At 38.0% G+C, this 14,427-nt stretch overlaps 1 protein-coding gene across 1 annotated transcript in view; it reads right to left on the bottom strand.

Annotated features, from left to right (window-relative positions):
- The window catches only part of GRID2 (glutamate ionotropic receptor delta type subunit 2), a 673,693-nt gene that overhangs the window by 196,506 nt on the left and 462,760 nt on the right, over positions 1 to 14,427 (bottom strand). The window contains exons 6-7 of the mRNA XM_005418132.2: positions 11,410 to 11,583; positions 6,395 to 6,556 (exon numbers count right to left, since the gene is read on the bottom strand). Coding sequence (XP_005418189.1) covers positions 6,395 to 6,556; positions 11,410 to 11,583 — 336 coding nt within the window. The remainder of the gene's footprint in view (positions 1 to 6,394; positions 6,557 to 11,409; positions 11,584 to 14,427) is intronic.

The following is a 14,427-nucleotide window of genomic DNA, read 5'->3' as shown; positions in this document are numbered from 1 at the left end:
AATAATTATTTGAGACTTGAGATAGCAATTTAAAATTTTAACAAACTTTTAAATTTATTTTTATAACCTTTGTCCTTATTTGAGTAAATACAATTAAAAAGAATTCAAATAATCATTTAACCTCAATTATACTTGAAGTAATCAATCAATCAATCAATCTCTTTAGAAAACAGGATTCTTTGGAAATATATGTCCCCTTACATACAGTACAGGTTAGCAGAATTACCTAAGATATTTTGGAATTTGATCTCTATCCAGAAACTTTGTATGAGTTTGTTTAACTTGATTTTTAAATGGCTGCAATTGTCAGGGCAAGATACAAACTCCAAGTCCATCAGCTTTATTTGTCTGGAATCCAATCTTAACCACAACAACATTATTTCTCATTTAGCTATTTTGGCAACTAATCATTCTTTGAAAATTTCTCATTAAGGAGTGTCTTAATCAGAGCTTCCTCTCCTAGATTGTGTACATATAAAATAGTGTAATAAGAGCTCCCATTAGAATGGGAATGCTGCCAGCTTGGGAAGGGAAGAGGCAGAAAGACAAAACAGCAAAGAACTGCCCATATAATAGCAACAATACTAAATTTATAGGAAATTTTTTGGAGGTCTTGGTTTCTCCTCCCTGTCTGGGACTGATCTTGCTGGACCTGCAGGCTGTGCAATCCTGTTATTGCTCTCCCCTGCTCCTCATTGTCCCCCACAGCCTTTCCACAAGGCTCACACAACTCTGGGTGCTGCTCAGGGCTGACAGAGGGGAGCAGGATATCGCCCAGGAAGATTTTCAGGACGCTGCTCCAATTTTTGTGGGTAGCTTTTCACAGTGTGGATCTGTCTGAAACACTTGATTTACAGCATGTGTTTTATCCCTGTGCTAGTGGAAGGGGATCACAGAGGAAATGACCATCTGTATGACAGCTACTGATGCAGTAACGTCCTGATGAGATTTTCCCAAATGATTTTAGTGTTAATCGTGATAACAGCCAAGAGTAAAAGAAATTTTTCATTCCATTTAGCTCACAGAAACAATGCTATTTGGGGAAGAATGAAGACATATTTGTTATCTACCTTCTCAAACTCTTCTGAGGTTCAGCTGCAACCATGTAATTTCCTGACACATATACAACTGAAGAGTGAAATGTCAGTTGCTAGGCCAAAAATGTTTTACTTACGATTCTGATCACTGCTCTGGGCTTTGCAGAGCTGTTATAAAGCTTGGCAATATAATTAAAGCCTACTTGAGTCCCATCTAAACTGGCAAGATAAACTACAGTTTATATATGCTTAGGCACTACTATACTGTAAGTCCCTGAAGAAAGCACTGTTTACCTAGCAGTCAGGACCTCACTTGGGAATGTCAGCTTGCCAATCATCAGCTATAAAATACTGTACTTGCTCTCAGCTTCTGTTCAAACTTCCTTTCCTTTTTTCTTCAGGTACTAGCTATTTTACAATTAAGGATAAAAAATAGGCTATATCCTACTATAGGCATAAAAAATGCTATAATCAGTAAATACACATTCCACATTTTATTCGTGAAAAAGTCTGATCCTGAGAACATTGCTGAGTTTTCAACTAGCACCAACAATCCAATCCACTACCTGAAAAACAATTTGGCATCTTTCTTGCATGTCACCACTGAGTATCACTGACATTTCTGAGACCAGAACTAGTCGACAATTCCACCTACAATTCATGAAACAGCAAGAGGTACAGCTCATTTTCCAGAAAGGGACAGGATCTGTGTTGCTGCTAGCACTGAAACTTTGCTGTTAGTGAGCTAAACAAATGTGACTGGGAAGAGCCCTGGGACATGTGAGATGAGGTCTATGCAGAAACTTGATGCCATCTTGCTGAGTTGATCCTCCCTATAATCCTACTTACACTTATTCCCAGGCCATTCAGGAAGATTAATTTTTCCCAAAGTAGAATTATTTTCTAGTGATACTTATTCCTCCAACTGTGAAATGGCTTTACTGAGAAACAAACAAGTGAGCTTGTGTTTAGGGATAGTTCCCATTACAAAAGTGAATTTAAACTAATTGCTGGAGCTGGCCAAATTCATTAGAAGGATTGTATTTCCTGATTAATTTAACTGTTTGTTCAGTTCCAGGATGGGCAGGAACAGATATTAGATTTAAGTAATTGTGGTGGGCTGAAAATGTTTTCTTTAGGCTTTGTCCAATCAGCTGAATTCACAAAGAAAAAAACGCTTTTGTAGCTGTTTGTAGAAACAGTGATGCACGAGTCAAATGCTCAGCAGTGAAAAGTAACAAATGACAATAAAGAATGATTTAGACAGCTTTTTTACAATTTTAAGAAATGATGGAAACTAATTTCCTCTCATTGCCTACTGTCCTTTACTAGCTCATTCACTAAAAAGAAATCAGTTTATTTACCACCAGGGTAACAGATTTAACAACTGCTGCTGTAGGTTAAACAACAGCATCCCTTTCTCTTACCTTCTTCAGTGATTAACTTAATAAAGATTTCCCACCTCTTATTTCCCCCTCCAGAAATCAAAGAAAGGTCTCCCTCTGCAGCTAAAACACTGCCAGATGTTCCTGTTTCTGGATCTTTTCAGAAAAATTCTGAACTCTTTTTCCCTTCAAAACCTTGAGTACTGGAGTATAATTTGACTCCTAGTGAAGCTACACTGAGAGGAGGGACAACCAGAGACCAGGTGATGATTTCAGCTTTGCAATACCATGAAGGGTAAATTAAGATGCTGCAGAGGATGGAAGTTCTTTTTCCAGGAGTATTTAAGAAATCTCCAAATTTAGTTTCACCCTGAATCATATCAATATATTACTATGATATTCCATTATAGACCACCACTGGCAACACTGGTGATTTCAAAATGAAAATGAGGAACTTTAATTTGGAAGCTATTAATACTACATGGTAACTTTCATCTGTTTTCTTTCAAAATTAAGGGAAACTGGTATGCTTTCGAGAAAAAAAACCACCTGTATTTCAGTTGATTTTAGAAGATTCTCCAGGACAATAGGAGAGAAAAGATATTTAAAGAATAAGACAAGATGGAAAAGAGAAGAATTCTCTGGAAGAGAGATGAAGTGAGGACTTTTTCCCTTCATTACTTCTGGATTTTATTGTTTTTCTGATACCTCATCAGGCATTCATCAATGCCAAATTTTTAATTTCACAAGTACACAGCTGTGATCCCATGGTTCTTCTACATAAATGCTTTAGTGAAAGAAAAGAGAAAGTAGGCCACAAAACTAAAGCAGAATTCCTGTTTTTGTGCAATTCCACTCCTCAGCTGCAATCTTTAGCTTTCCTCTGCCTATGGATTGAAATGCTACGGACATCCACACAGTAAAATTTCTGTATTTCATTTGGATTAAATTTTGACTTTCAATTTTAGCACGTTACTTCTAGTAATTCATCTCTGTCAAGCACAATGCATTGTATTATTCAATTTATACCAATAAAATAGTTTCTTATCAAAGCCATCTAATTGAAATAGCAGAGAAACCCAAAAGTGACAGGATGGAAGCATGGTTAGCTGCACAGATCAGGAATTTCTTTGGCGTTTGATTCATATTTTAGCAAGCTAACAGCAACTCTGGAATTTCCACTTGCTCCTGCCTTCTTGATTGCTTTCATAATTCTCCTGGCCATTTAAATGGAAAAGTGTAAAACAGTATTTACAAAATCCAAGGCAAGAAAGAACCAGCTTGCCTGAATCACAGGTCAAAATACATGGGACTGCCAAACGTGAATTGGAAATTGCTCAGACAGGTTAAGAGTAATTCAGTTTGGAGTCCCTTAAAGACCTATCCTGCCCCTGAATAAGAAATGTGTCCTAGATTATTCTTGCAGTCTCATGAGTTCAAACTGTTAGAATGGAAAGTGGAAGCAGATACCAAAGAAATCCTTGAACTATCATTTTGGAGGTAATGCAGGTTAACCTGGGACTGGGTAAAATACAAGCAGTGTTCAAAGGAGTCTTACATTTTGCTTGCATCATCATAATTTCTGGTAATGCTAAATACCTAATGCAGAATAGCAACTTCTCAAGACAACATTATATTTTAAATTATTTTTATGTCCTGTAGTGAAAGCCATAAATAAAGCACCACTTTAATTTTTTTTTACTGTCCCTTTTTTTTTTCTCTGTGCTTACACCAGCACTTTGAATGTAAGTATGCATTACCAGGAAGTGCATGCAGAAAAATGAGGAGGCAGTTTTAGGAAAGACGATCAATAACATAAAGAAAATGAGGCAAAAAACTTACAGCGAACGGCAAACTCTCAACCTGCTCATATTGACTAAATATTGGAAGGCTGCGATATTTGTCTGTAAATATGTGGAGGATGCACACATCATGAAGAAAGGAAATAACTAAGAGAAATTATTTTTAAAGACTGAATAGGAAAAGCATCTTGGGCATGACAAGGATTAAGGTAGGAAATAAAAATCACAGGGAAGCAGCAACATTGGATAAAGCTGTATTGAGACTGATACACTTTGCAGTTGAGATGGCCACAATACACAGAGTAAAACCACACAATTTCAGAAGGCTTCAAGCATTAGCCCATACAGAGTAACATCATACCACTTGAGAAGGCTTCAAGCTCTGCCCTTTATTGCTCTTCAATGCAACATTTATACCCCTCATGTCCATGCACTGCACCTGTGCGCCCTCTGTTCCTTTTGGTGATGGGTCAGTGCCCCTGGGCACTCCATGGCTCATTGCTGTCAATGCTGCTCACCTGCTGCTCACAGCTGCAGCCCACTGGGGATGAGGTTCAATTGCAGTCCCATTCCCAATTACCCCAAACTGTGTGCCCACAATTCCCCTTTTTATCCTTTTAAATAAATGCTAAGTTTACCATCTCTCCATAGAGCCCTTGTAGAAGAAATAGTAAATGTGGTATAAGTATGTCTTGTGTAGGCTCTACTAACTCTGCAATGTGTCTGTGTACTGACCTTGATTCACTCCCTAAACTTATATAACATGTATTTGTACAACTTTATAAGGTAACACACAAGAATATAGCTGTATAATTCCATTATTGCTTTGAGGGGTGTTATCTAACACAGGCTGAATGCAATGAGTAGGCACCCACTGAACTCTAGTATCTGTTGAGTGCACTTATGCTTATGAAATGTAAACTTTTACACTTATGTCTAATCAAAGATTAATAGTTGTAATTTACAAACACAATATACATGTTTCGCTACAAACACACTATACTGAGCAATAGAGCTACTTGCTCCCCAGCTCCCACTGTTGCTTTAATAACTTCTCTTGTTCTTTTTATAGCTTTTGTTGTGTTAGTTTGCCACTGTAAACCTCTCTTGTCCTTCTCTGTTTTCTGTTCTTTTAAAGTTCTCTAGGTGGTAGCCAAATCTACAGCTGTCTTGTCCCCTTTTGATACTACATCCTATACTTTCTCCAACTCCTTTCTATGTTCTAACACTAAAAGCAGTACTTGAATCTGTCTCAAAATCTTGTGACTTTGTAGTAAAACACTACAAAGGGCATAGTTAGTAGTCTTAATGTCTTTTCTTTTCAACAAAGCTTCCTATATAGATAAAATACATATTTCCCATTATGTTCCTAGCGGCTTACTTGTACTCCACATGTCAAAATCAGTCTGGTCTGGAGTAGGCAGTGTCTCCTTGCTCCCAATGCTACGCTGGGTTCTGTCTCTGGCTGTACCTTGTCCTACAGCCCAATCCTGAATCACATCAGGGTCACCATTATGTTGCAGTTGAGATGGCCACAATACACAGAAGAACACCATCACATTTCAGAAGGCTTCAAGCATCTGCCCTTTATTGCTGTTCAGTGCAACCTTTTATACCCCTCATGTCCATGCACTGCACCTGTGTGCCCTCTGTTCCCTTTGAGTCAGTGCCCCTGGGCACTCCATGGCTCATTGCTGTCAATGCTGCTCACCTGCTGCTCACAGCTGCAGCCCACTGGGGATGAGGCTGGCCACTGCCCCACCCCAATTACCACAAACTGTGTGCCTACAGTTACAGGGACGGTTTTGCAGTGGCAGAATATAGCCTAGATAATTTAGGGGTTTCCTTACTCCCATTTCTATGATTTCACTTTATTAACATCAAAGACAGTGCAATGGTGAATTCCACAGAACATTAGCCAAGTGCAATTCTGCAATTTTTTCTCCTTTCCTTTACAAACAAAATAGTAAATTTATTTTCTTTACTTCCTAACCTGTGAAGCTTCTTGAACGGTGACACATGTTCACCTTTGACACTTTTTCTTCCTTGACCATCCAATTGGTTTGGTAGTTTTGTTAAACATGGAGGAGGAAATACTGCCTCAGGAGGAAATACTGCCTAATGTGAGTATTTTAGAAAACAAGGATGAGGAAATAGAGGGGAAAAGTACCTTTTTGATGGTTTCCAGCATTGATCGCCCTCCTTGCCAGGGTTTAGAGTTCTTCCTGATGCAGGTGAGGCTGGCCATGCTGTGCCACTTCCTGTCCTCCAGCTTCTTATGAAAGGCATTTGCCAGCAGGAGGACAGTGTCATATATATACAGGTTTGAAATCTGTAACGAGATCAAAAGGGAAGCATTAACATAGCTATTTGTAGTATCCTCCTAGCAGCCAGAATTTATCATTTGTTTTGCCTCACCCATAACCCTCTGGTAATTAAATACTTTATTTGGTTTTAAGAAGAATCTGTGAGAGTCAAAATGTCCCACATTTGGGCTTTGGTAAAACCTGCAGCTGGGGACTGTAATGCTAAAAGTGATAAACACTAAACAAACTACACACACATGAGAAGTCCAGGCAGCTCAACCACTGGCACAGCTCCACTTGCCAGATTTACAGCTCTACTTATGGCCATAAACAGACTTCCTTTTATTTTTAACCAGTTCCTTGTGAAACTCAACTTTTCAGTCACCAGATATTTGGACACCATCAAATTATCTTCAAGGCTGTTTTGCTTTTTTAAAAAGCAGAAATTCTGAAAATTTGGAATAGATTTTGTTGTGTTATTTCGCTCCTGATTTGTGCAGTCAATTCTAGTTGACATTTCCTGGCATGAAATAAGACTCAATGAAATTCTTGTCAGTGTGCAATTGCATGTTGATTCTGCGATTTATAGTGTTTTCTGTCAGAGTGGTTGACATTGGCTGCTAATTCCTTGCAGGACAAAACTCTTACAGAGTACATGTGTGTGTGTTTCACTGTGAGCACAGCTGCATACAATGTGAGGAGGTTCTAGTTTGGAATCAAAAGCAGAACAGTGGAATTCAAGAAGAGCAATCATTTGTGTGCCCCTTCCACTTAACCATGTTTTAGTTCTGTGTACCTGTTTTAAATGCACACAGTGCAAAGTCGGACGTGAAAGACACAATTAAAAGTAAAAGAACAGAAGCTCAGGACTCACGAATACTTCTGAAACAAGTAATTTACAATATCGGTTTACATTAGACTTCGCTGTCCTCAGATGGAAGGAACATTTAACTTACTGACAGTATCATAAAAAGAAACCTCAGCTGTCCTGAACAGAGGTTCTCATGAAGAAAAATTATGTTCAGAAATGAAAAGGACTTTTGGGAATATTATTTTTAGATTACCTATTGGTCATCTAAAGTTATTGAGGGAAACACAGTTTCCTCAGGTGCATGATAAAGGGCTCTGTAGAACATTCCTAGTGCCTGACAGCAAATTAGCCAGTGGCAATTTGAGGCAAGGTTGCTGGGATTTTTTCTCCATCAGTCACAGACAAGCCAAAAGACATTTCCTCAGATTTGTGGAATATGTTGGCTGCTCTCTGTAAGGGTTTTTTACGCAGCTATAGGTAGTGTGCCAAAGTTTGCAAAGAAGAAAGAAACTTACAAATGGAAAGTATGGGAATTTAGTAGCCCTAGTCTGCTTTTTAAATATATCCAAAGACTGGGAAAGCCCTGCAGCTATTGGGAGGGGGGTATATGGCAAGGAAGCACAATAATGCTGAAGATCTGAGATACTGATTGGCAAATTCATATATCCCCTTAAAAAAGGGGGGAAAAAAGTTAAAAACCCCAAAAACCTCTCTTCCTGCCTAATTAGTCCTCTCCACATAACATTTTTAATGTTTTTATTTCCTTTTTAAATCACATCTTTATGCTGGTTTTGCTTGTGTCATCCACAAACTGCTCTTTTAGTAGCACAGATACAGAGAACCTGTGATCCTTAGTGCCCTTCTTCTTTAAATGATCTTTCACTGTGCCTTTCTTCTAAAGAAGGTGCTTCTTTATTCTTACTTGAGCTCCTCTTGTGGCTGTGAACATTTCTATTTTGATATTCACCCAGGAACAAAATCTACTTTCTTCAGATGCACAGGCCCGGCATCATTGTGCATGGCAGGATTAAAAGCATGGATTGAGGATCTGGGCCCAGGTTAATCAAGCATTTTAAAAACAACTGGGATGATTTGCCTGCATATTGTAAACCTACAAAGAATTCAAAGCATTTCAGCTAAAACTGTGCTTCCCCAATGAAGTCAGCACCAGAGGGACATTTGTTGGACTGGAAGGGGAAGAATTATCACTGGGCTGTGCGACAAGCTTCTTTCTATACAAGTCTTTGCCAAAGGAAAGAAAAAAACCCCACATCACCTCTGGAGAGCAGAGGGAATAAAGTCACTAATGAGACTAAATTGGTACATGAAGAGCTGTGGATGCCAAGTCATCATTTCCCAACAAAATGACATTGCTTTCAAGGTAACTTCTGTAACCTACTACCATGGGAATAGAAGACAATTGTCACAGTTCATGAGGAAGGATGCACTCACTAATCTAAGAGTAATATAGCTGGGCCTTCATCAAGTATTAACAGGGCTCAGGAGGACAGAGTTCAGCAGTTATTAAGCATTGTTAGTCCTTCACTAATAGTTGAGCTTAACATGTACTGCAATCAATCACTGATAATGCAATGATAAAGACCCTACAATTAATTCCTGTTTCTCAAAATCACCCTTCCCTGTCACTTCCAGAAGTATGCTTCGTTAATATCTGTCCTGATGAACAGAAGGGGGTTGTAATTTAAAGTCACTTTACACCTTTATTAATTTCCCACATAAATTTACTGGGGCATTTAATGCACTGCCTAGTGTACATTACTAATCCCTTATTTATTCTGTTAGGCTAAGGGCTGGACACTTGCATTACCAAGTATTTAACTGCATAACCTTCTGTTAATGCAATTTAAAATTCAGATGTGATTATTTTATCCAGAGTGTAGAAGAAAGGTAGTTAGCATCAGATTAAGGATGAATGATTAATCTGGATTATCGGTGTTTATTTTATGTGTACCTATAATATTGCACATAGTTTTTAGACAAAAGGGTTGCAGTACTAAATTTTTCTGTCAATCCAGCTTTTAACTTTCTGCCCTCAAAATGATACAAATCTATAGAATTTGTTTCAATTAGGCCAGTTCCAAAGACACAGTGCGACATTTTTACCAGAATATTTTTCAGCATTTTAATAAAGATGCTGGAAAAAATTAATTATTCCCATAGACTTAGGGGGAGTAATTCAGGAAAAAATAAATGAAGAAATTCACCCTTATAGTTTCCAGAGAATGTTTCTGATTAGTCACACTTTGATGTCATTAAAAAAAAAAAGCTTCAGTAATTTCAATTTATAAACTGTTCCAGGCTCCCCACTGGATTAGAAACTAATTTATAATATTGTTGAGTAGAACAAAGAGGCAGCAAACAAACCCCACAGCAACTCAAAGGACTGTGAATCATACGAAGGCACAGGGGAAATTGTGTCAGAGTTTTCTTCCTTTCAGTTTATAACGTTGTCTCACTCAGCTAAAATAATGAAGTACAGCCATCTCAGGGAAAGCATGCAAAAAGCAACTCAGCTGCACAGAACAATTAAACCAATCCAGCTTCCATCATTCCTTTGAACCAAAATACTAGGAAAGCTTCCAGTAGGAACATTGTAGCTCTCCAAGCTCTAGGTAGATCAGGACACACAGGTTAAAGTATAAGATCCAATTTAACAAATTAAATGGAATTTTCCAATTTGTCGAGACTAAAGTTTGAATTCTAGAACTTATCTTTCCTCAATTCACGCAACTGCTGAAGTGAAAATAAAAGTGAAGTCGAAGAGAAAGACAAAATGTAAAGCATCCCACTGACATGTGGCTCTTGTTTTCTGCCTTGCTGTAGTCAGGAGCTTTGCTCATGAGAACTGCTCTTTGCACTCTCTGACTCCTGCATGTGATCACACTCTCAGCTTGAACACACTGTTCCTAGACTGCCAAAGTTCCCCCAGGACCCTGCTGCCATGACAGAAAGGCACAGCCTAAAGGATTTTTGCACTTCTGAAACAGTCTCTAGATATATCCGAAGCATCAATGGGCATCACACAGCCCTGCTTGCTTTGAGAACTCTAATAGGATCACTGTGTTCTCTGCTACAGCCAGTTTTTCATGTCATCAATAATTGCTGGCTGGCTGTTTTATGAACTAAAATTAGTGACACAAAGGCTCTTACAACTAATCTGAAACAGGACAGGACTATCCACACTTTGTCCCTTACATTTTTTTCATTTTAAACAGACACTCTTGAAGACCTCCCTATTTTCCTCCCATTGTTTTCTCTCATTCTTCCCTTTCAGAATCATGAGGCGGCTGCTTTTAGTCGCTGGGTCAGATAAGCTCCTCCCTCCACTGCTAAAAATAGTAATAACATGTAGCCATCTTTCTACAATTGCAGAAATGTTCACAGAAAAAAACCCAAAAAGTAAAATCAACATATTGAGCCAATTTCACACTCCTGATTTGCCTAAGCTTTGTCATGATGAAACCTAATGAGAGACACAGAGGACTTGTTCTTGGAAAAACTATGTTAAGTCAGGAGGACAGGGATCCTGTTGCTGAATGCCTGTGGTAGGAACCTATTATAGTTTAATTGTAGTTTGCGATTAACAATACTGAAATTAAGGCCTCCTTGGAACTTTGACCCAGATTTAGATGTATACACCAAGGCACTTGAAAGAGATGATGTGGGTGCTCCCAGAAGACTTTTTTATTGACAACATATTTAAGGCTCAGAAGGCACAGCAACCTGGGAGACATTGACTACAGGGAGGAAATTCTTTTGGGTGCGATGACAAAAACTAAAACTGAGCAGGGCAACAAAATGACTACCCTGCTACCTGGAGACCAGGTTGCTTTTCTGGATATTTATCTCTATCGCTGTGGAGTAGGCAAGTTGTTGCTCCTCATCAGACACATTCACTCCCTCCCCAACTCCAGGTGTTTCCTTGTCATGCCATGAGCCATTAAACCACATGCATGAAAAACAAGTCACAGTAAGCCCCAGGGGGAAAATTTAGAAGCTGTCTAGAAAGACAGTTCCCAGGTGGGGATAGACTGGTGTATGAGCTACCTCCATGCTTTGGGAGAAAGGGTCCTTGGGATCACACAGTGATGAAGATATTCTGTGGTTGCCACGGAAACAGCGCTGGCTTATGTTTTGGGGAACTGGAAACGTCTGTCGGATAATTGTCAACCTCCCAATTGACCTTCTCACCAGCTCCTGCACATCCACGTCATTTATTTCCTGAAAGACAAGGCAAGGGAGAGGATATGCATCAGAGTCAAAATTCAGAAACGTGACCACCACATTATAAACAAAAAATAAGTTGAGTGGACCAAGAGGCCTCTCATTGACACATAGCTGTTGTCAAACTCCACCGCAGCCTCAAAACCAATATGTGCATGCTCATTAAAATAACTGGTGGTACTCAAATACCACCCTAAACTGTGAAAGTTCAAAGTGTACTGTGCTGAAACCTCAGCAAATATTTGTATTTTAATAGCTGTTCCATTTGGGGTTTTCTCTGCCTCTCCTTTTACCTCTTCTGATCTTCCATTTAAAACTGTTTCAAGCATCCTCGACAGGTAGTGTATAAATCAGTAGGAAGCCATAGCATGATGTATTTCTGAGTGCAGCATTGCTCAGGAGCAGTAAAGGTAGAGACAATGTTTCAGGCCTTAAGTGCTCATTTCCTAGATTCAGAATATCAAGAACCTCTAAACAATGTGCTCGTTAGAAAACATTTACCAAAAGGGCAAAGAGAATGCATAAGAGCATTCTAGGTGTAAATGTGCTTGTTTATACCAAGACCTAATTTAAAATCAAATTTTTATTCCATAGGGTACCTATTAAGGCTTACAGCTGAACACTCAGCTCTACAAATACTTAAAAGAAAAAATAACTAAGTAAATTCACCAATATTAAACTTAAAGTATGAACTTAAAGACAGGTTAGGGAAACCAGAAAAACATTTTTTACATAGCATAAATTCCTGCAGGTTGGTAACATGGTGTTTTACACTGTTGAATTATGAGTCCCTCAGGGAAGTTGAATAAGAGGAGCTCCCAAGCAACAGCAACTGACTCCAACCTTCACATAAGAACTTGAACTTTAGTTAAACATGTTTTTTCATGGCGATTCAAATAGCTGGTAGCTTTCAAGATAATTCTGTGTCTGTATTTCCTGTAAAATTGTAGAAATAATCTAAAATGTGTACCATCTTTTTAACCAGGATATCTTTCTCATGAAGCTCAACTGTCTGTCCATGCTCTGTCTTAACTACAGAGGCTGATGCCCCAAACATTCCAGACATTTAAACTGTGGATACGCCACAGGAAGGGAGGCGGATCAAGAGGCTCCTACTGGCAGCCTGCACTTAATATTCTCTTGCATACAACCACAGTTTATTGAATATCTTTTTTATTTGTGTATTTAGAGCTTTGTCATTTTTCAAAGGATACAGCACATCTGCATGGTTAATGCCCATAATGAAATGCCATCATCTTTTTCTGCCTTAGTTTCCTGATTGATAACCATATTGAAGAATTCAAGAGACACCAGGATAGACTTGATCTCAAATTATGGAATCTTTCTTGTAGAAATGAAGCCAAGCTTTTTGAAAAAGCAGCTCTTTAAATGTTACAACAACCACTCCAGTTATTTTGGCTTTTTTTGCTGCTTCAGTATAATATCCTTTCATTATTTTGAAGGAACTACTTTGGACATACTGGTATTTGTTTATTTCCCTCAAATTTTGAAAGAAATATATGTGAGATGTAAATTATAACTTCTATTCTCTTGACTACAGTAAAAGTATTTTATTTGCCTTTACAGATTATCACAGTTTCTGAATTCATCTGTTATTAATGTTCTTTATGAAATACAGGGCTTTTTTCTGCAAAGAGAAATAACATAGCATCACCTGTGTTCAGTGTAATATCTTGCATTTCTGGTCAATTAATTCTTAATGTACCACAGATAATGGTTTATCTCAGCTTAAGATGCTGTCTTTTCATTTAGCCTGTATCATTTCGCTAGCTGTGAGGTAAAAAAATATATATGATGCTGTTTTAGCAAAATATACATATCCATTTTTTTATAACGCTTTCAATATAACCATAAAGGAGAGCTCAAGAAACTTTTTATCTTGATTTTAAATGATATACTTTCTCAGAGGATTTAAAAAAGTTTGCCTAGTTTCATTACACAGTATATCCAAACAGTAACACCAAGATTATTAGAATCGCTCTAATAATGTAAAAACAGACACCTGGATGGCCACATTATATCACCAAGTGCTGCTTTAAAAGTGATTTTGACTTTCAAATCCTCAAACATTTATCTTTCCTGCCATAAAAGTGTATTTATGTTTTCTGTATTCAGCACTTTTTGGTGCATTTTAAACAGAATGTTCTCATTTTAACCTCTAGGTTACTACCTCATGTCATTATACATCACCTGGGAAATAATAACAGAATTGAAACACCAAAGCCATTTCTGTGTGGTGGCCAAGGAGGTGCATACATCTATAGATTAGTGACAGCTATTATTTTAAATGCTCATTATACCATAAATCCAGATTTTAGATTGACAACAAAGCAATGCCATGCAACCCCAAATGCAACATTAGTCATTTGCTATGTATTTCTTTGTCAGTTTTTAAATACTTGGCATTGACTGAGTGACAAGCCTTTTATATAATGACTCTCCAATATCATCTCTCATTCTTGAGTTTTGGATCTGACTTAAGAAAACTATATAAAGCAACTATTGTATGAGAGGAAACAATTTTCATTTGCACTTCAAAGCAGGATACAGTGTAATGATATAAGGGTGGCAGATGAAATGTTATACAAGTGTTGGATGTCAAAAAAATTAGAAAGTTGGCCAAGTTGAACTGAGTTGGCACCTGAATAAATTTAGGCTAGGTTATGCGAGGTTGTTTTTCTTTTTTTGTTGGTGTGGTTTTTTGTTTATTTGTTTTCTTTTTTTTTTCTTTTTTACATCAAAAATTCAATTTATAGTTCCAAGCCTTTCTTTTGCTGGTCTGAACTTGGCATTAAGGGGAGACTGTCCTGCCACAAATGG

The sequence above is a fragment of the Geospiza fortis genome, unplaced genomic scaffold, assembly GCF_000277835.1.
Source record: "Geospiza fortis unplaced genomic scaffold, GeoFor_1.0 scaffold11, whole genome shotgun sequence".
Classification (NCBI taxonomy): Eukaryota; Metazoa; Chordata; class Aves; order Passeriformes; family Thraupidae; genus Geospiza; species Geospiza fortis.
The sequence above is the reverse complement of the archived record's forward strand: the minus strand, read 5'-3'. Positions and strand labels throughout refer to the sequence as shown.